Source organism: Haemorhous mexicanus, chromosome 14 (genome assembly GCF_027477595.1).
Source record: "Haemorhous mexicanus isolate bHaeMex1 chromosome 14, bHaeMex1.pri, whole genome shotgun sequence".
In the NCBI taxonomy this organism is placed as follows: Eukaryota; Metazoa; Chordata; class Aves; order Passeriformes; family Fringillidae; genus Haemorhous; species Haemorhous mexicanus.
Window position 1 is genome coordinate 12802509 of NC_082354.1, and position 23812 is coordinate 12826320.

Genomic DNA, 23812 nt, shown 5'->3' on the forward strand with positions numbered 1-23812 from the left:
GGAAAAGTAGAACTCAGAAGGTAACAAGTGCTTGCAGGATCAATGATCTCAGAAACAAGTTAAAACAACTTTAGACAAAAGGCAAATTAACAAATCAAAACAGAAAAGAAGCAACAATTTCGAAGTGTGTGACCAAGTTTAATGATACAGTTGTTCTCTGAAACATTTGACCATCAATAACATTTCATGGGTTATGATGCCCAGAATGTTACTTCATAGGTGTTTCATATGAATATTTACAAAGACTTTCAAAATTCAATGGCACTAAACAAACAAGAAGAACTTAAAACTTTAAGCTACAATGCTTAAAAAATGTAAACAGTTTATTTTACATAGTTGTAAAATATAAGAACTTTCTAACGTAGCTTAATTTTATCTGGAAGGTGAATATATCCTGGTGCCCGTGAACACGGAATGAGAGAATTCTTTACACAAGTATTGTGCTCCAGTGTGCAAAAAGTTATATATAAGAAAGGAATCTAAAGTCCACAACAATTAAAAGACAACAAAAAAAATTTTCACGTCCTGAAGTTGAGAAATTTATAAAAACATTTACACATGGTTGCTGACCCATCAAAAACTTGCATAACTTAAAACTCTGAATATTAGCTACTACAAATTCAAGATCTTTCTCCAATGGAATTTTGTGCAAAGATCAGACTACATTATTCAGCATTTTTCCAGCCTTCCTTTCCCACCCCAGCTCCTGACATCTAGTGGCCAGAAGCACCACTAAAACCCTTCTGATACAGGTTCCAATTCGTGCATGTATCCCAAAGGCACACACATGTGCAGACACGATTTTGTGCAGAAACCTGTGCAGGTTCACAATGACATGGCAAAACAACTGTAGAAAGTTGAGAGTCTAATGTTTGGCAGGATTATTCTTACAAATTCCTTTCTATCCTACAAGCTCAGGTGTTAACAGGCACACTGCTTTCCAAGGATCCAATATTTGAGTAGCCTTAAAATAAAGATTTAAAAATAAATCAACCCATAACATTATTATATTAGATACTTTGCTTTTGCCTGCATTATTTATGGAATTTCAATCCCACAGTACCATAGCTTTATGCTGTCAGTTGCAAACCAACTAAGATACATATTTCTTTTTGTTAATGAAGACTTTAATTGCTCCAGTAAAGTCAGCTGATAAAAGCACTTCTGTGTGATCTGTCTTCAGAGCTCCTTAACAAGAATGAGAATAAACTGTTAGTTCATTAAAAAAAAAAATCACACTCTCATTAAAATATATGACATCACTGTGATATCCTTCTTTATCATATTTCTGATTTCTAGCCAATACTTCAAGAAACAGCTGCATTTCTAGGAAAGAAACCTTTTCATTAATGGTTGGTACAGCTCTACCTCCAAACAGCTCCAATGTAAAAGGAACAATCCTAAAGTACTTAGGATGGCAACTGCACTCCTCATCTCACATCCTCCCTCAGCTTTTAAGAATGCAACAGCTGCCAAAATGTTCAAGGTGGAATGCTAAGTTGGATTATATACCCATGCCACTGCAAGGACTTTTCTTCTCAAGAAACCCCCACCCAGATCGGAAGTATTCATAATATTTTCCTGCTCATGCCATGGTACCAAGCAGATTTCACCTTAAACACCTACCAGAGGGGATGGTGTCTGATATCTCACAATCTTCTCCCTTACTTTCAGCTTCTTGCTTTTCAGAAGTTTCCAGTGACACCATCAGACCAGGATTTGGAGCAAAGATCGCAGAGGTGACGACTGCATTGTGCGCTTCAGAAAGACAATCCAATTTTGATTACCTTGTTTCAAGAATTCGTTAATTTTACAACAATAGCAGGCAGAACTTCTAGTAAATATACAAGAATCTCAGTGCTAGTGGCCATCAGGTAAACTCAAAATTTAAGGAACAACTGTCATTGTTCTATAATCTAAAGGATTTCAGAAGATGCTCTAAGTGCTCAAAACTAACTGTCAAGAGGTCCAAAACACATTTGATATAAACATGGCCCACATTTTCCAAAAACAGTGTGTATGCGGAGCAGATAAAAAAACTGGTTTTACCCCACCCATTTTTGGTTTTAGTCTGCTGTGAAAGAGAAAGTTAGCATTTGTTTGCAAAGTCACTTTTCCATAAAGGATTATGGGTTGATAATTATTTTGATTTCTAAAATTAGCCAGCAAAACATTACATTAATTCACAATCTCTTACTGAAGCTGGACAAACTCTAAGCTACTTTGTCTCCTGTGAGAGAGGAGACAAAGTAGCTTAGCTCCTCCTCTCTCCCAAAGAGAGTCTCCTGTGAACAAGGATTCCTGACAGGCCACCAATTACCATGCATCCTGCTAAGAATTTGTTCACACTAAATGCATAGCAAATAAAATATTTCAATTTTCAAATCATATGAGCTTTGATAAAACAAAGATCAAAAGCTGGTTTTTACCTTTAATGCCTTCCCAGAAGTCATTTCGATCTCTTCTTACAGAAGTAAACTTGCTCAGGTCATGGTATGTACTCCAAATATAGACATATTTATCTTCTGAACCACTTACAATGTAGGTAAAATCATGGCTAAAGATTCAAAGAAGGAAAAACATTACTTTTCTTAGCTGTTCAAGCATGCATTACAGCAGCTCTGCATCTGTAAACTCTGACACTAACAGGGCTACAGCACAGTAAGTAGAGATGATTTAATCTGGGAAATTTATCTGGAGCAGGGGGGCTGAGCAAAATGATCTCCCAAGGTCCTTTCCAACCTCAGCTGTAGCACAGTTCCTGCCCCCACAGCAACAGTAATGGACAAACATCTCACTGTCCACAGGATGCAAATGCATTCACTCACCCACAGGAGCTCCCAGCTCATCACTCTTCAGAGTCTTTTTTTACCTTTGCATTCCAAGCCAAGTGATATTTCAGAAGCTCAGTTTCATGCCAATGTAGATTATTTAAACAAAACCCTCCATACTTCAGCCACAGCATTTCCCAAAGCCATAAACTTCATTGTTACAAAACTGTCTTACCTAAAGCTGGCTTTGATTTGGCTGCTGCTGTTGACATAACCTTTGTACTTCATAGATAAAGACAGATCTCTCAGGTCATACAATCTGATTCTGGAATCATTTGATGTCACTAGTATCTAGAAAAGAAATAAATAAATTTAGGAGTGGAAACAATTAGCCACCTGCAACCATTTTTTCACCTGCACATTAATCAGAGCATAACATCATTAAAAGAATATATATTTTATTTTACCACTACTTAGTATTGTATTAGCTTAAATCAGCAAAGAGTAAGGCTCATTTCAGTAGTGTTAAAAGACTTTGCACAAACTTACTAAGCATTAGATACAAATATCAGAATTCAGTACTGGGCCAAAGCTGCACTGCAAGACAGTACCTTATTTTCTCCAGGCAAAGGTTCAATGCCAGTAATTTTTCTTCCAACTCTATTTCGACCTCTGGTAGAACGCACATGTATTTGTGTGTGATACTTCAAGTGCTGAAAAGATATCAAAATGTGTCCCAAACTGAAACAATTGTGTAAAAACATTAGTTTGCTTCAAGCTCTAACAGACTTGTTTCTTGGTATTTAAATAACCATGACTTCTAGATCTGTTTGTTATTTAACATAAAAAATTCCACAGCCTCCAAGTTTTTTTACCTCTGTGTCATAAAAGATGCATCTTCCATCATAGGTGCCTATGACTGCATATTTGCCATTCTGACAGAAGTTGGCAGCTGTAATCAATTTTGTCTGCCCATCCACTTCATTCCATAATGCCACTTTTTTGTCAGGAATGTTCCAGAGTCGGAGTTTTCCATCCAATGAACCACTGAGGAAGTACCTGTCATCCTGGGAACACACACAAGGTTTCATCTCCACTTGAGCTATGAGTAAGTTTCTGCCTTCCTTAAAACCTTCCCACCTCATTTCCAAACAGCTCCACTACAGAACTTCCCAACAAGAACCCTCAGACAGCGGATTATAATGTTTAAGAAATTTGTGGCAAATGGAATTCAAATTCTTACAGGTTTTTTGATAAGATTACACACATGTAGTTATACCTCAGGTTAGAAAATTGCTCACTGTTAGCACAGGTAGTTTCTACCCTCTCAGCACTCACCCTGCCAGGAGCTGAAAGCTCCTTTCAGGGTTTCCCATACATGCACTAGTTCTGTATGTTTAGGGAACAGTGACAAACACTGTTCTTCCACTTGAGTTTTATTAATATTAGGAAGCTTGATTACAGTATTTTAAAAAATTTGTAAAATGTAAGCTGAAATTAATCTCTGGAGGCCTCTGATCCACCTCTCCTGCTTGTAGCAAGGACAGGTCCAAAAGTTTGATCAGGCTGTAGTGGGTTATATTCTGTCAAGTTTTAAAAATTCTCAAGGATTCTGTGGTCTCTGGATAATCTGTTCAATCTCATTATGATTTTTTTTCCCACAAATATTTAATCACAGTATTCCTCACTGGAAATTCTAACTTTTCACAAAGTTACTCTACACTATACCAGCTGTGATGGTACAGCCAACAGACAATTCACTTTCCACTTCACATGTACACATGGTTAAACCTCATGGGCAGTCCTGGTGATGTTCAGTGAAGATGAACACAAAGTCCTGGAATATTATCCATATTTTTTAAGTGCACAAACTATTATTCAATCATTTTATTTTTTTAATTTAAAAAAAGGGGAATGGAATGTTGTAATTTTAAATGTTACCTCTATAGAAGTAAGAGGGCAGTTACACTTACCCTTGGATGGAAAGCTATAGCAGTGACAAAGTCTATATGCTGGAAACAGCAAAGACATTCTCTTCTTGATATATGCCATAACCTGACAGTTTTATCCATAGAAGAAGAAAGCAAGAAGTAATTCTGTGAAACAAGAGAATTACACAGTTATTAACAGACACAAAAGTAACAGGAAATACAGAAGCAATTTGATTGGTAGAGCCTTACCAAGGCTATGCTGCCATGAAATTCAACATTTTATATTTTCTGATAAAAAGGTTTATCCAAATTACCATTACTGATCAGTGCTTTCCTTAAGAGCTGTACACTGACCCTCGGTAACAGAAAATTTTCTGGAAGAATCTCAGTGAAAATGAATACTTGGAATGTAGTTAAAGAATTCAGAGAAGAAATGGCATGACAGACCTCAGAGATGCCTGAGATCTTCAACCAGACTGTGTTCCTAAAACTACAACTGCATTCCCATGTGGAGAATTATCTGAATAAGTCTGAGGTGAAACAAAGTAACTCTTTAATTTTAAAACACATGTACGTGTTCAGCAACTTCAGAACATGTACACTTTGCCCAAAAAGTGAAGCATACTGAAGACAGGAAAAGAAAACATCATATAACAGAAACCACATAGCTCAGTGGAAAACCCTTCCACTCTAAATAATTTACTTTCATTATTGAATACACAACTGTAATTGTTACTGGCTTGTTTGAGTTTTTTTAAGACCACTCTTAATTACACAAGTAGAAGAAGGTTGCTCACTTTATTCCAACTATTTCAGCTAGCATAGATGTTGCCTATACAAAACTACTCTTAACTTCTAAGATCATTTCATACTGTTTAAATGTATGGTTCCAGTAGCAACTGACAACAGAAAACAAGGAAAACACAGAAGAACTGTGTAGCCTGTATTAAGCTGCCTTACTTTAGACCAGGAAAGATCAAGAAGATCTGCTGTGTGGCCTTTGTATTTGCAAAATGGTCGCTGACGAAACGGGGCATTTTTATCATCTGGGTCTTCATCAACTGCACTGCAAATCTATCAGAGAAATGTACAAAAATATTACCAAATATTAGCTAGAAAAATTTACCATGAGGCACTTACTGCTTAAAAAAGTATAAAGACAAAAAACAATTTCAACAAACAATATTGCACTAGTCAACAACCAAAGTAAATGTCAAGTACAATGGGCTGTGAAACATCACCCTGGAAGGGCAAAATTAAAAAGTTCTAAATTTTCCATTTTTCAGCTCTTATTCAGTGGGATCAGTTTGACAGCAATTTAAGCAATCACCTGAAGATAAGCTTTTGGAACAAAGCATATCAACCTTAAAAACTGTGTTCCACTTCAGAATATAAACTGTGAGTTCAGGTTTCCAAGTTTCTAGTGCATATCATGAATGACAACTTCCTAGTAAGAGACCAGTTCAGAACTAACAGGTGTAAAATAATAATTTAAAAAAGAAGTTCCTATATAAAACCTCTCCAGGAAAAAAAACTAACCCAAACCCAACAAAACCCAACTACTCAAAACAGCATCTCTGGTGTGTGTGGCTTAGCAAGCCCACTCATTTACATGAGTTAAAGAGCAATTGCTGGCCTCCCTGCTTCACCCTCTGCCAAGACAACACACACTAAATAATGCTACTGCCAAGATGTTCATTTAAACCCTGATTTTGTCATCTGTTTCTTATACTACTGGAAGCCAAAAATAAAATTTAAAAAATCTTAAATACATTAATTTTAATAGCAAGGTTTACTACAGTATCTGGAAACTCTACAACTAAGAGTGTCTGAATACTTTTCTTCAGTCATGTTCCATTTTTTTCTACACAGATGTGAAAAATTTAAATCTGTCAGGTATCATGCTTCTGAGAATCCCATTGCTCACTTTGGCCTTCCTTGGAAAAAACATCAAGTCAGACACTAACCACAAGTAATGGTCAGAGATAAAACACTAAGACAGGAAATTCAATGATGGAGGGCTTTTCCCCTTAGCAATTCACTCAGCAATCTCCTCTGGCAGGAGGCCACAGCACAGCTATGCAGATTTTGTAATGCTTTAAATTCAGTGATGGGCTTCCTTGCTTGCACCCCTTAATATATTTGATTGAAGACATCTATTGATATGACAGCTTGACAAAAAGACACAAGCCAAGAACTCTTTAATGTGTGTTTGGATAAAACAACAATGAAGATCTGGCTTTACAAACCAGACCATCTCTTCCCCTCCCAACACCTTGTGTACCTACCCCTGCATCGGTGTCAGACTTGGAAGAATTCAGGCTCTCCTGAGAGGGAGAAGGGGAGACACGGCCTGGAACACAGACAGAAACAACATGGTCAGCATCAAGTTCCCAAATACCCAGAATTTCTACTGTCTCAGAGCTCCAGACATGCACAGAGAGATACCTTCTGTGTTGTACTTCATGCGCATGTTATTGAAATAGTCAAAGGCATTCTTCAAAACCCATATCCTCACTACATTGTCCTGCCCTGCAGATGCCAGTAATCGACCACAGTGAGAAAATTTCATTGTCCAAACAGCACCCTGTCAAAAAAAAAGAGATAACTCACAAAAATTGCTTTTCTGCGTACAACAAAGACTTTCTACAACGTCAACTGAAATGATTTTAGACACACACAAGATACTACAAGTAAAATAGACTGTAGATCAAAATGCTGATAAGTAATTGTAAAGACTGGTGGATTGTGTAACATATGTACAAAAGCAGTTTAAAAGAAAAAGCCCACAGGGCAGATGACTGCAAGAGGGGAGTTACAGGAGGTCAGCACAACCACAGAATTCTACACAAGACTTGTACAGTTGTCTGAGGGACTCAGAATCTCCTGTTTGTTTTGTAGAACTGACAAGTACTTGTAGCTGCACTTGAGGTTTGCATGCTTTTTTTTAGAGTAGAAACTATGATTGGTTACACCAACTGGCAACCAAAATGGGTACTACATATATTTGTTATATTCATCATTGGCATTAGAGTTTTGCAAAGCCTCTGATGATAATTCTTTCTCCATTGCCAAATCCAAAGAGTTACTAGTCAATAAAACATAACCACACAAGCAGTATCCCATTTCCTCCTGCTACTGAATAAAGAGCTACTAGGCATTTGACTCCATCATGCTCCACCAATCTGGAGGGACTTCCTGGGTTTAAGAAGTCAAATATTGGCATGATGGAAACTAACAGGGATTACCAGCAGGAATGGGAAGTTCAGTTGTGGATGACAACTTGGAGTCACTGGTCACTGACTGGTGTAGGTCATTACCCTCAGCCCAACACTTAGACATGAAGGATTGCTTCCAACGTCAGAAAGCTGCTGTCAGCAGAAGTTTGGGAAATCAGGAATACTAGAATGTATTCCAGACTCATAGGGAAGCATGCACACTTCAAACAGTGACAAATAAGTAGCTTTTCTGCCTGATTCTCCACAGGCATCTTTGCAATATCCTATCCTGGTTTCTCCCCACCTTATCATTCTGAACACACCCCATTAACCTCTCTCAACTTTTGCCTCCAAAACCTAGTAAGTATTTCTGTACAATATTGTGTTCATCTGTCTAATAGACTAATTTATTTACTGCTGAGCAGGGCAAGCTTGCTGCTCTGTGCTCAGTTCTGATACAGGAAAATAGCCTATTCCAGCCTGAAGTTGTAACTGCAGGAACTGAAAAACCCAAATACCACTTGATACCATAACTCTTCAAAGGAAAGCTCTGGAGAATCCCTGATGCCTAGGAATCTACATGCTTTTTACCCCCTCAAGATCAGGGCAAACCAGCCAATTTTTTTTTTTTTTTTTTTTTTTTTTGCCAGACTATTATTTTCCAGAATGAAGTTTTTCCACAGAGAATAAACCTGACAGTCATTTTTGGAGGTCAGCAAGTAGATGAAAATGAGAAGTTGAATCTCAGGCTGAACAGATTGAGCAAAACCACAGATGAAATTTGAGACCTACCATATGCTCTCCACTGAGATCCTGAACAACTTTAATTTGTTCAAAATCATAAGGTCCCTTGAAGCCATGTGCTGCTTTGAACTTAACTGGTCTTGTATAGGGCATTCCTTCATCATCACTGGAAGAGGGATCATCTTGATCTGTGTGAAAGACTTAGAGGAACGCAAATTCAGTACCAGATATTGCAGCACCCATGTAACATGTTAGTAAGCTTTTTGGCAGTGGATTAGTCTTGAATTAGAGAATTGCTACAGGCAATTTAAAGATCTTAAAGTAAAATAAGAACAGTATTGCATTAAGGTCTAAAAATACATCTGCATTAATTTTAGGCTACGGCGAATCCAAACACTGAACACTGAAAATAAGAACTGCTATCAATTTTTGTTCCGCCCCTTTCTTGGCACCTGTCTTGCATTCAGGAGATCCTGCACTAAGTGATTTCTGTCATTTGATATGTGCTGAAAATGAGTCTATTGGCTTTTTCTCTCTGAGTACACTGCAATGGCCTGGTGGCTTGCCCATGAAGTACAAGAATTGCAAAAGAGCTGTGGCCAACATCCAGTGGCAACACAAGACACTGAAGTGCAGGAGTTCCATGGCACTTCTCTCAGGCAATGGTTACACCAACTTGCTGCAGCACTAGAAGTCTGTCTGAAAGATACACTGATGAAACAAGAAGGGGAGAATTCAGTTGTAGTTGGGAAATCTAACAGGAGCTCATGCTATATGAAAATTCCAGTTGTAGTACTGGTTGCCAGAAAACAATCTGATTTACTAAAGTAATGAAGATAATCCCCCACTTCTACCTTTGCTGGAGGTAAACCTCCAAAAACGGAGGAGTAACCTTCCAAAAAGGTGTACATTTGATATCAAAACCTCTTTCTAACAGCACAACAAAAAATCAGAGCATTAAGCTGGTTTAGTTGAAAAGGTCTCTCAACTATTACTTTACAAGAATTTATTCTTGTAACCTGGTCATCTCAAAACGCCTACTAAGATACAAGGTTCGACTCTAAAAAAAATCATATCACCAACTGCAGAACAGTGGTAGAATGCAGCAGTGTATGTTCCTCTGCCAGCTTCCTAAAAGCACAAGGATAAACCAACTACCCTATCTAAAAAAAAAAAAGGATGGTCATTTACCTTCATCTCGAACACTCTTAACCTTATTAACAGCACGTTCACCATATTCCTCAGCAAGGTGCTTTGCTTTCTTCACAGATTTGCCAAGGAACTTTTTCAGTTGAGTCCTTAAAAACAAGGGTACATTTTCAACATATAATAATGGAAAATTGTCCTTTTTTTTTGCTACTATAATCAGTAATTTTGATCTGCAATGCAACCTTATCTTTTTTCATCGCTACTTCTTAAAATGAGCAGTAAATTTGACAGCAGTCAAGCAATCTTCAGTTCAACCACAGAGCTACAGGCTTATGCAAAATCAGGTATCACTACTAAAGTGATTACTTGAAAGGCAACTTGTTCAGTAACCAGAAAGGAAGCTTCAGCTTGGAAAAATAAAATCTGTTTTTTCTTTCTAGGGAAAGGAAAAACCATAAAACAGCATCTTACGTTTTCTGTTTTAACCTCCCTCCATCAGTGTCAGTTTGCTGTGTCTGCATTTTGTCTTCATCATCAGACTGTGCTGCATCATTACTAGGAAATACAGAAGTGATTGTTTAATGATATCATAATGAATCTAAATTGAGTGAAACATTAATAAAGTAGGCTCTGCATTTAAGGATCCATCTTTATTCCTCTATGTAACACGTTGGAAAAGCATGGACATTATTATAATCACATAATAAACAGGTCTTTCAATTCTTAAGCATCTTGATACTAAAGCTGCATATACTCTGCAGGTGCCAGATATATTATTCCCTGCCACAAATTTCCAACTTAAGCTTATAGTGATACTTTGAAAGCTAAGAGCAGACAAAAGACATTAAATTACTAGGAACTGGTAACATGCCACTTGTTCTCGTATCTTGCTTTCCACAGATCAAATAAATTAATAGTTGTTAACCCTGAAATAGAAGTTTTTTCACAATGGAGTTCTAGAAAAGTGAGTTTCTCAATAATACACCAATGCAAAAAACCTAGAAGTTGTCTGATATATAAATTCATACGGGCCTTTGAAAAGAACAACTAGACTGACATGATATTCTGATCATTAAGCGTGTGCCTTTTTCTATCAAAGATTGCAAAAAGAGTCCATTTTAATATTAGAAGGATCTAAAGCTGTATTAAGAACAGGCAAACCTCAAAGCAGTCAGTTACACTAATGACAACAGATCTTCAGAGGAACAGCCTCCTATGAAACACTGAAAAACCTACAGGAGGTGGTGGCATGAACAACATCCAGTACTTGAACGTAAACTGTGTTTAATTCAGCATAGAAATGACATTTAGTACATCAAAGGCTAACTGGAGATCAGTGGATTTTCAGATGTACATGCTTGTCAAGGTCCAGCAAGATCAGCAAGTTTTAGTGAACTTGAGAGAAATCAATAATGAGCCTGATTCATTGAGAACTGACTCAGATTAGTCAGACAGATTGATTGGGGCTCTTTTTACCTGCGTAAGGGCGGCTTCCGTTTATGCAAAAACCGTGAGAGCAACAGCACCTTAAGAGCTGAAAGCTCTCATGATTCATACCTGACATATTCTTTAGTTCTCCTCATGATATGCAAAGTCAGGGGATTAATGCCTGTTGGCAACTTTTCTTCTGCCAAACTCAGAGGTATTTCTTCACCTGTATCAAGGTTTTTTATCATTACACTTGCTAGAATTTCCTATGGGGAAAAAAAAAAGATGTGAAATGAAGAGAATTTGATTAGACTTGAAAACCTAGAGCAAAACAGAAATCATCAAAACTTACAAATCACTTATCATAATGGGAAATTCTGTAGCTCACTAAATATTTATTTTACAAAGACAAAGTTTAAATTAGCATGTTAGTGCAAACATTATCAACCACTAGACAAAGATGAACAGTTACATATCACAAGCTTCAATTTCATAAATCAAAAATACAGCTATAGAGACATAAATTACTACCTGACACTTTTCATGCTAATATCAAACATATGCAATTAAAAGACATTGCAGTCTTCCCCTTTCCTACTCCAGTTGCTGTATCTTGGTTTAGCTAAAGGCAAACTTAACATACAGGGAGAAAAGGAATTGAGAACTGACTAGCACCACAAAAGAAAAAGTTAATTTGGAGTATCTCATGAACGCTTACAAAGGTTCAGCAACAGTTAAAAAAAGCTATACAGTGATAGACACAAATGAAAACTTACAAAAGCCAAATATCATCAGGATTAGTAGAATTATTAACTGAAGAAACTATTTTTTAGTATGAGGAAGATAATTTTCCTATTGCTGACTCCTTTCCCTTTTAGACACATGACAAAATGCCAGGTTTGCTGCTGTTCCCTCCAATGAAAATCCTATGAGGTGGTTGCATAGCTACCAACATGAACTTGATGGCATTTCAGGTCTGTTACAGCTCAGACTTCCAAAGGGTAAAGGCACACATGACTCAGGGGACACAACAGTTCTTAGGTGGACAAAGCCAGCTGTGCCATCACTCCTATTTGCATTCCTGGTGAAAGCATGGAGTGGTTCAGAGAACAAGGAGTGACCTGACTACAACATATCATCTACCAGACAGGGAATGCAAGCACAAAGGTGTTCCATGTACAGACCACAGCCATAGATACCTCATCTGTGAGCTCTCTGCCAGAGTTAGACCTGGGTCTTTGTGGTCCAAGTACTTCATTTGTTGTTTGGCCATCAGCTGCTTTCCCGTTTTCCTGAAATGGTGCAGACATAGACTGCATTATCTCTACTGTATCACTGAAGCAATAGAAAATGTTCCAGTCATCAAACTCCCAACCATTTCCCAATACCTGGGCAGTGACGATTTTATCTCCACTAGTTGCACTGGCCAAATCCAAGGAAGGCTGAGAATCTTTGGGCACACCTTCTGTCACTGAACTTGAAGTTAAAAGACCACCAGCTGTGAAGCTGTCTCGAGAAACTGAAAAGAGATTTATTAGAAAGAAGAGCATAACACTTGCCATAGAGATCAAATCCTAACATCAGTTACAGGCCTGAACACCCTTTCTGACTAGTTTGGTATTTTTTTAATGATCAACTGCCACCATATCTAACTTACAATTATGTATTTCATATACAGCTGGAGGTTCAGGCATGACTTCACACCTAGGCCTCTTAAGCTTTATTAACTTCTTCTTAATAGTCATTTCCTAGTAACCCAGAACTACTCATTTTCATAAGACCTCAGTCCACACCTTGACTTGGATTTCTATGCAAATACAGACCACACACACATTTTATTTGAAGTAATTGTTTTTTAGCTTATATATTGATGAGTCAACTTCTCCTTGCTATAGCTACAGCTATTTTAGTAGGAAGTCTTACCTTACAAGAAAGTCTGGGAATGAGGAACACAAGAAATTCTGGGAATGAGGAACACTTGTAAAACAGAAAGGTATTACTTCATTGTAATAAGCTAAGATTGTTGCAGGATTTTTTACCTATCAGCTAAACTAAAATCACAGGACTGAATGATCCTTCACTCAAAACACAAAAAATAATACCCCATCTAAAGTAGAATACTTGCCTTCTAAAACAGGTTTTTGCACTTCAAAATCCAGTTCACTCTTCTTCTTCCGGGGAGGTGGAGCTGGCCGTGCAGGGGGGGGTGGTCTCGGGGGAGGGACATTGGTGGGAGGCGGGGGCCGGGCGGGGACAGGTTTCTTTGTGCTCGCAACTATGTCAGGCTCCACAGTCAGCTGCCTGGGGGGCTTGGCTGGGGGCATTTCTTCTGTTGTAGAAAGGTCTTTGGTAGATAAATCTGAAGCCACTTTTTCTAAAGTATTTGCCTCTTTCTTGTCTGTTATGTCCTCGTTTTTTGATGTTTCTCCTTGTGCTTCAGTTTCATCCATTTTATGGTCAGTTGCATTTGTTACTTTTGTTGGTTTATGAGATTCCTGTTGGTCAGAACTAAACAAAACCTTCCCAGACTCCAATTCAGCGTCCTTACACGCACTCTGATCCTCTGGTTCCCTGGTGTCTTCTGGTAATGGTATTTTAGCAGCTAGTACTTCTGGGACATCACTAATGATACCTGCTCCAGAAATCCAAGCATTTGCATCTGAAGTTGGAACAGTCAATTCATTTCCTCTAGAAGCTAAAGCATCATCTTCTAGTTGCTGGGCCTTCTGGCTTTCTTCTATAATACTGTCAATAATCTAAAGAAACAAAACAAAATCATTCTACCAGTCACCAGCAGGCACCTCCTGGGTACACAAACCAGTCAGCCTGCACAATACCCACAAGAACTTTTCCACTGAATAATTGTTTTATATAAAAAATGCAGTTTGTTTAAAAAGGAGACCAGAACCTTGGTGCAGAAATGGGCATTTTCAAAAGATAAAACAAAGTAATTTCCAGTCTTCTTCAATATACTTGGAGAGAAAACAAAACTATTTTTTGTTAGGAAACAAAAGCTGTTCATTCTTCAGAGTTCTCATGTACTGCTAAATATGATTCTGTAAATTACACAAATAATTCAAAACTGGTGAATCCTAAATATGTTTTTAGAACACTTAGTTTGATTTTTACCCTTTAGATAAACATTCTTACTAACATTAACAACTAATTCTAACCTATGGTTGTTTCAGGATGAATATTGATCATTTAATTATCTAATATTTTTTGTATGAAGCTGGAAGCTCAAAGCAATATTTAACTAACCTCTTTTGAATCATCTTGTTTCATTTCTCGAACAAATGTTTCATTTCCAGCTTTGAGTAGTTTATTGTCCATATCCTACAAAAGAAAAAGTCATAACATGATGGTATTAACTTCTTCAGTAAGATGATTTAACAAAAATACAGTTCCAACAAATTAAATAGCATAAAGGACAAGCAATCTGCCACATTTTCACACATTACTGCTGTCAGATGTTTAAGCAGTAATGCTCAGTACACATGAGTAGTATCTCAGAGTCATGCACACTATGCAACAAAATAGTCATATATGAGAGGCTGCAACCTCAACTAAAATCAAACTGAAGGCAGCATGAAGTTCAGAGAAATAAACACATGCAATAATCTGAAGCAAGGAAATTCCATATTAAAATATTTTCTCTTTTCTTTATCAGCTTTTAGGAAAGGATGCAAGAACTGTATAACAGCCACATAGAGTAAAAACTATTTAGAAATTCCCAAATTAAGGCAGGCAGCTCTCTTGAGTGGTCACAAATATGTGTCTGAGGTTCTAACATGGAATCTTACATTCTACAATTATTCCTAGTGCCCACTGTATATTCATTGTATATTTTAGCCATCAGTCATCTTCATGCAGATCTTTCCAAAATCCAAATAAGCTGAAAATATTTCATTTGTGAGTAAACATTTTAATCAATTCCTGCAAAATTTTAGGTTCAGAACCACATGGTTTTTACCATAGGATACTGCTTTAACCTCAGGTGATACAGACCAGTCACAACTTCATCATACCCCTTCTCTTCTATATGAATTATTAGAATCCTAAAGAGTTTGCATTAGAAAAAAACCCAAAAAACCTTTAAAAACCATCTAGTCCAATGAAAGGCCACAACATTACATTGTCCATAGGCACATAGATCAGCAATATCTAAAGTGGAACCTGATGGAATCCTTGACATTGGAAGGGATCTGCAGAAATCCAGTAGCCCTTGGAGCCAACTAGAACAAGGTATTTTCAATCATTTGTCCCTGTTTTTTTTATTTAGAGTGACTGTCTAGTACAGATATTTAAGAAATTTCTCCTTAGACTTTGTCTAGACTCAGACAACCAAACAGAACCTCTAGAGCATCCTAACATATTATGTTTGAAATTCCTCCCTTTCCCAAACTCTTGCAGACATCCATCTTGGAGAGCTCTGACCCAAAGAAATGGCATATTGTGCAAAGACAGCTGCAATTACAGAAAAATTCTTCCTTCCTCTCCACTCCCTCCTGCCACAAAGCATTTCTAATCTAAATGCAAGCTTTACTTTGCTTTATTATTAAAGTTTATCTTCAAATGTATGATGACATAAATACTTAAGTGTAATCAGTGCCTACAGAAGCCTATTATATTAATTTCCAATTCTGTTGACATTAAACTCACACACCTATTAGACTTCGGACTTAGAAATATTTCTTACCCATTCCAAGACAAATGATACCATTAGTCACACATTCACTGAACTGATATGATACCAAGCAGAAAAGCTACTACTTTTTCCACCTTCAGAAATTTAGCTTTGAACAGGGGATTTAGGAAGATACTTCAAAAGATTAAAAATCTAATAGCAATCTAGAGAACTCCATAGCTAATAATTCATGAAGACATTGAAGTGAGTTTTGAAGTTCATTGATTGCACACAGTTTAGGGGAAATGATAAAACAACATTGCTTGAAAGGCTTACACATGTAATACTTAATTATTAAAGGGACATTAAACAGAACACAAAACTGGGGCCCTGTTCCCTAAGAGGTATAGCAAGATATGGCATCACTGTTAAAATACTATTGATTCAGAGCAGAGTACTGCTGACAGCTCAGAAACACTGGCTTCATGAGGATTTCCCAACACTGTGCAGACAAACCTACAAGGCTTCATTAGGCAGAAGTGTTGTACAGCAGCACCTTTGGCCCTTCTGAGAGCAGGAAATGAGTGTTATTTGCACAAGGTTCCAGCTCCTCACCTATTCACTGAGTGCTGCATTCAGCCGCGCTGTCACTACGCACAGAATACCAATTACCTGTGTGGGAAGTGGCAACGCTGTCTCATTAAGCTAAATATAGTGGTTTATCTTCACATAACCTAGAGGGGAGGTTTCTGAAGTACAAACATTAAGATTTTTCTTATTTTGGAGACAGAAGAGAGCTCAATCAACTATTTCATATAAATCAGACCCAAAAGCCAGGTGGCCACAGAGCCTTGCTTACTACTCACAAATCAGTTGAAAGAGCACAGTTTAGTAATCACATGCAGATTAATTAAATTGCACATACACATTTCAGAATAAAATGAGCTTCGAGACACTGTAACATACCCTAAATAAAAGGAAAGCTGGAATTTCAAGACAAGCACAATTGCTACATACAACAAGGAAAGCCTGTAATTTCCTCTGTGTGCAGATGTCAGGGGTACTGCAGCACATCTGTAGCACACTAGGTGGAAATACTCAACCCTGTGTTCATCTACAAGCACTTGACTGATTTTAAGAAGAAACTCACCTTTACTACACTGGTTCCAACTTTTGTTGGTGACCTGTTAGAAAGAGAAGATAGACTTAGGTAGAGTTCACAGACAGTAAGTTTTGTTTTAAACAGTCTATAACACAGCCTTCCTTTGCAGAAACCATATACTTGATAATTTAGATGAGCAAAGTGAACGTTTCTCACATCACTTCTATACAAGTTCCCTACTCTATAACCACACACAGATCCATAGCTTCTACAAATTCTGAGTTTGCCAGCAGAATCTTCTAGAAATCACATATCATCCTTTTCTAATAAAAAGATGTTATTCCAAGTACAAAACTAAAAACATTTTGCATTAATGTCCACCCAATGCTTGGCATATATATGCTAATTTTGAATTCTCAAATTCAAAATTAGCATATATATGCCAAGCATTGGGTGGACATTAAAGAAACAAAACTCTCAGAGAGCAGAAGCACAAACACTCCAGTACTCTGCAAATCAAGTGCTTGAATCCTGATCCATAGAGTTGGCCGTATCACAGCCACTCTGCTCTTCAGACTCTTAGCAAACCTAAGATCTTGTTTCTAATCAGGACATTTGGTATAAATAGAGACAAAATACATTGTAACAGGAAGGAACTGGTGTACACTACTTTCCAAAATACTCACAGTGAAACAGTGACTTAGCATTAGCAACCACTCACACACCACCTCTCATTCCACTAATTACATGTAAGAACAAGCGATCTTAGGGGAATGGTATCACGTAATTACTTCTTGTCAAGTCAATTCAATTAGTGGATGGTCAGCTCTTATTATATCCTGAACTTACATCTTCTACAAGACTTTCGGAATTCTGGAAGATATTTAAATATTGATTCACACTGCTTACTCTGACTACAGAATCTTGCTGATCCATAAAGGGAAGGTTGGACCAGATAATTTTTCCAGGCTGCTTCCACCCTGAATTGTTCTAAGATTTTATCAGTTTGTCAGTCACAAGCAGAGACAAAGTTGCAGATTAATTCCCTAAAAGCTTACTACCAAAAGAACTGCCTGGATTGCACGCAGATCCCAGCTGACCACCAAGATCAGTGACACTCTGAACCTCAAGTATCACCTAGCATCAAGCAATACAGATAAATATTGAGATCTCAGCCTCATTTGCCCCTCCTGCCTCCAAAATCATTTTAAAGAACAATACTTCCTGAAAAAAACCCCACAAATATTTCCAATTGTTTTTTAAGAATTTCAGCTCTTCTCATTACCATCTGGAAGCATTTAATCACAAAAAAGCAAAGATCCCATTTATACAGCTCAGCTAAGTAAACAAGAAAGTACACTCTATCACTGCAACTAATTTAACATGCTACACTAAGGTGCTTCTGTCCAAATATTAACTTCAGGGACACAATACCTGTGACATTCTAGGAGGATTATACCTGTTTTGAGGTATAATCCTCCTAGAAAGCTCTAAGCCCAATGTGCAAAAAAAAGACAAAAATTAATATTTTGGCCAGAAAAACAAGAACATTTTTTGTATCGCAAACTATTGCTGGGAAAGGCCACAGCCTGTGTGAGATTTCTGGTTACTGAAACATTTTCAGTTCCACTATCAACTCTTGGATTTTCTTAGGAGTGGCAGAAATGCGTCACAGTTCATTAAGTCCATGAGATGACTTTAACAATGAAATATTTATAATTACACCATTAATGCCTAGGCTTCAGCCAGGGTCCTATTTTACAAGACACGGCTTAACAACCTGAATAAGACAAATCCCTCAAATGCAAATAGATATTTCAGTTTTCTACTGTGACACTTCCCACTAATTAGCCCCTCACTTCTGGTACAGGCAACTCATTCCTACACTGGTTACACAAAAGAGGAGGTTCAAAAGACACTGCTACTGTTTCAGACTTCTTCAGCTAATTCGTTTTGCAGAAAATCGGCACTCAAAGAAAACCAGATGTTACTTTCCATGCTCAGGCTACTCAGCTCCTTCGGGAAAAAGGTGCTTGAGTGGTAAAGGTTACAGAACTAGCAGGTGTAGAACATAACACCGCGCTGATAGCTTGACATAACCCCCACACACAATTAAGGAGAAGCTTTACCATGGAATTTACATGCTTTTAAAATACTGGAAAGCTTCCACAACTGTTTGGCAAAACCCCCACTTTCAGATCAGTTTGTAATACAGGCAGGTATGTTCAGTGTCTTGCCTGAGAGGACTTGAGCTGTGTGTCTGTCAGCAGCATTGCTCCCAGAGTCGCGAGCAGTTACTGTTTATGTGCTACTACATTTACATAAAGTCAGCCAACTTGGTAACTGAAATCTTTTGTAGTTCAACACAACTCTGGAATGGTCTTGTCTTCCCAGCCACCTGAACTTACAGCCTTCTCCAGGCCCCTTTACTTTAAGCCCATTCATTTTCTAGATGCAGTGTATAAATCCTTTCATTTTTAAAAAACAAAAATACAGTGGAAAAAGTGTCTGAAAATATTTACATAAGATCAACCCAAAGATCAAATATTGATTTGGCTTTGAAAGGTCAGGCAGCACATGAAACTGACATATGCCACAGAAAACACAAGGCAAAAACTAATCTGGTATGAACATTTACTAAAAAGTGGGATTTATAAACTGATAGCAATATATCTTCTAAACTGCATTTCACATAACTTCTAAATTATCTTACATTACACCACTTTTACACCAGTTTAACAAAGGAAGGCTTCAAGGTTATCTACAAAGATTAAACACAATTCAAAGAAATATCCCATTTCACCTGCACAAATATATGTCTGATAAGTCTGAAAGTCAAACAAACTCACAAACAAACTTTTTTTAAAAAATTATTTATCCCACTATCAAATTCATCCTGACAGTAACCAGACCACACTAAGCTCCCATTCTTACTATCGGGGAGCTCCAGCCTAGCACCTGTTTGAAGTGGGCTTCACATTTTCAACATGTTGTTGTTAAGTTTTGTAACAGAAAACAAAACATTCAGCCCTTCAAACAAAAAACAATGTGAGTACTGGCCTTGGGCAAATCCCAAACCAACAGTGCCTGCCTTCCTGGGAGGATGTACATTGTTATACAACAGGTGTGCTAGCAAGCAGATGGGAAGGTGTTTGCAGTGCAGAGAGCAGCTGTGCCCTGTACAGAACATACAGGTTAAGCAGCCAGCCCAGAACTGCCTTCACTGCTGTCCTGCACACGATGTTCCCTTGAACCTGTGGCTGCCCTGGAAGCTGTAATTACTCCTGCTGCAGCTCTCCATGGCAGTCACACCTCCAAACCTACAGGGATTCACTGCTGCAATGCATGTCTGGGCTGCCCTGGGGAAGCTCCTGTGTGGGAGCTTCAGCAAACTCTTTTGCTGCCATGATCAGCTTTGCACATTGGCTAAAACACTCACACACACAAAAGCTGTACTAAAAACGTCTCACATGCCAATGAGGCACAACTGAACCTTACCTGTCTTCCTACACAGAGGAATACTAAATTCTTCAGGAAAAGCATCATGGCAACTTCTAAAGTACAGGACTACTAAGGTTACAATCAAGAATTTAAACAAAACAGACATTTCTCATTACCTACACCATCTCTTTCGTTTGGTTTCTCATAACAATTTTTAGGATACAAGCTTACTAGGAACAAACTTGCCCCCTCACTGTAAGGCACATGAAGTCCAAATAATTAGGTTTAACAGTTCTTGATTTCAGAGTGGGTGGATCACTTTTCCTATAAATAAGATACAGAGGGTCTGTCACGTGCCTGCATCTAACCAAGTGTGCCTTACTTCATACTTTCCTTCTCTCAAAACTGATATCAGAACAGTCCCTGCATGGGACTGTTCAGATCTCTTCATTTCAGCATCTTTTCCTAAATTCTTCCATGGTTATAGTGCTTCTAAAGTGAGTGACAGAGGTTAAATAGGGGCATCTTCTGTCACACCACCTCTTCCTTTTTACTCTAGACTTAGTTATCCAACAAATGGACACCCTCCACATGTCAAAAGTAGAATTACAAATAAAAGACAAGATCTAGAGCAGAAGGGAAGCACAGGGGCCTTGCCAGAGGGGATGCAGTAATCTCAGAACATCTCCAAACACACCTCACCTTAGAGAAGTCATCACCCCAGAAATGCTACCCCAGGAACACTACCTCAGACCATTCTAATCTGAAATAAACACTTTGCATCAGGTTCTATAATTTCTGCTAATTAGTTCTTTAAAAGTACCAGCTACAGACGTAGTCAAGGATGAAAATATGGTGCTTTCCTTGAGAGGGACTCAAGTATCAGTACTTTAATGACTTAACAGTGGGAACTGGGAGCCTACATCCAACTTTAAAACTCCACTCTTAAAGACCAGACAATTAATAAAGCAAGTAAACAGCAAAGAAGTCAGCAAGCTGACGTGAACACTTGGCACCACTTTCAGAGTTTCTCTATCAGCAGCTATTAAACTTCCCCACATAGAACAAAGGCTAGGGAGGGAGGAAGCTACAAACCTCACATTTTTAATGAGGGCAAATGTATCTACACTGCTTTGCTGCAAACTAGTGCTGCCAAAAAGATTTTACTGATCATCAGAACACTGAATGCAGGAGGAAATATCTGAAACTGCAGAGGGCAACACGTACTTGTTTTCAGTTGCCTTGTCTGCAACAAGAAGGTTTCGATTTTTTTTTTTTGTGGTTTCAACTCAGCATCATTACACATGCAAAATAATATACCAGCCTGCTTCCTAGAAGTGTCCAATGCATGTGTGAAATTAGCTCTTATGAAATCTCAAAGCTTATTTTGAGAAAATACTGTCCATATTGTGAGATTCAACAACAGACTGAAAAACAGACCAGTAGCTGTACTGCAAACTAAGCCCATGGACATCAACTCCTTACTTGACTCAGGCTCACAGAATTCTATTGACTTGAGTCAATGATGCATTGACACAGGTTATGGAAGAGCACTAGAGAAATTGAAAACATCTTTTAATTTCTAGTCAGTGACTTCATATTATGAAGTTCTGCTTAGATACAGGTGGTGGAAACCTGCAAAGCCAGGACACACAGCATGATCTGTATCAGACAAAAGGTGGATGTGCAGTTGGGCAGATTTAACAGCTCACTTCTACCATAGTCTGCTTCCCCTTTCCTGTCTGTGGTCTCTAGTCACACTAATCCCTCACCTTCACCCTCTCCTGTCACAACCCTGACAGGTTTCAGCTGCTTTAACTTATTGAACAGTTTTTGCTGTTTCTAGTTTTCAGCTGTTTACTTTGAGTTAATGCAACTCAGAGAAGAGTTTGATCAGTATTCCTAGAAGGAGGTAAGCAGTCGGAGAAAAACCTCATTTCACTACAAGCACTGTGAATCTGGCTTATCACATCTTGCAGAACTGTATGCTAAGATGTACTTTTCACCAGGCTACAGCTAAGTAGCTGAGTTCAGAAAAACTTTAATACAGGATCTAAAGGTGAGGACAAAAGATCTAGTTTTTCCTTTCTTGTAGGCATCCAGTGACCACTGAGAAGCAGCCTAAAACAAGCTCCTTGATCCATTATTAAAGCTTCAAATGGATCCCACAATCCATATCATATTTACTCTATAAACAGGCCACGTGAAACCTCATCCTACCAAGTAAAATATTGAAGAGGTTTGGTCCAGGCTACACGAAAACCAGCACTGATACAAGCCATAACCTGTCCAGCACACAACCAGAAAGATTTACAAGAGGGGCACATTTGGCTGACACCAATAACACGGTGTCAGGGTTAGTTCCGAGGCAGCAGCACTGGGATGTAGCTCACAAAACGCTGGTAAACCTTCACTACTGGAACCAACTGGCTTAGGGCAAGAAGCATCAAAGCGACACCGAATCACAGATTTGGTAGGGTCGGAAGGGACCTCTGGAGATAATCTAGTCCAACCCCCATTAAAAACAGTAAAAGTACTAAAGGCACCACTAAAAACAGAGCACAGAGCACACCAGAAGTTGTTCTTCACGAAGCAACAGCTGCCTGTTGCTGACGAAGCTCGCTCGCCTCTCCTTCCTCAGAAAATCTGTTATTTTTATCGCATTTCAGGGATTATTCTGTCGATGCCGATGCCATCTCTCTGCCATGCCCGTCTCCTCCCAGCACTACACCCGCTCCCGCCTCAGGAAGGCAGGTATGAGCTCATCCTCTCACGGCCGCGCCGTCCGCTGCAGCGCCGGGCGAGCCCCGCTCGGTTCCCGCACCCTCCGCGCTCCGAGGGACCCCGAGCTCTCAGCGGGGGCCGCGGCCCCGCACTGACCCCGCTTCCCCCCCGCACCCCCGGGAGCTGCCCAGAGACGGCGGGGCCGCGCTGAGAGGAGGGACGGCGGCGCGAACTCACGGCGCGGGGGAGCCCGCGGGGTGCACGTCCTCGGGCGCATCGTAGAACTCCTCGGTGTCGCTGTCGGACGCCATGGCCGGGCCGGGCCGCCACCTCCGGGCACCGCGGGCCGGGCGGCGCCGCGCGGGTATCGCGAGAGCGGCCCGGCCCCGCCCCCGCCCCGCGGAGCTACTGAGGGCCGGGAGGGAGGGAGGGGCTCCCCCGCGCGGCGCAGCGCCCCCTGGCGGCCGCGGTGAGGGGGTGAGGAGGAGCTGCCGCCGCTCGGCCCGTGCGGAGCCGCCGGATCGCAAAATCACGGAACCGAGGGGAGGAACAGACCGCGGGGTCACCGAGTCCAGCCCATGGCCCAACACCACCTGGTCAACCAGAGCATGGCACCGAGTGCCGCGTTCAGTCTTTCCTTAAACACCTCCAGGGGCCGTGACTCCGCCACCTCCCCG

The 23812-nt window shown here is 39.3% G+C and overlaps 1 protein-coding gene across 1 annotated transcript; it reads right to left on the reverse strand.

Moving 5' to 3' along the window:
- Positions 1-117: 117 nt before the first annotated feature.
- On the reverse strand, positions 118-23501 carry WDR44 (WD repeat domain 44). The gene is made up of 20 exons (XM_059858989.1): positions 23373-23501; positions 17019-17052; positions 14503-14577; positions 13367-13997; positions 12630-12760; positions 12441-12533; positions 11371-11507; positions 10285-10368; positions 9856-9962; positions 8713-8864; positions 7151-7289; positions 6991-7055; positions 5663-5776; positions 4745-4867; positions 3647-3838; positions 3383-3484; positions 3007-3122; positions 2430-2557; positions 1627-1758; positions 118-1188 (listed from the first exon to the last, which is right to left on the reverse strand). Exons 1-20 carry the CDS (start codon positions 23444-23446, stop codon positions 1094-1096), a joined length of 2724 nt encoding a protein of 907 aa, XP_059714972.1. The 5' UTR covers positions 23447-23501; the 3' UTR covers positions 118-1093.
- Between the last annotated feature and the right edge of the window lie 311 nt (positions 23502-23812).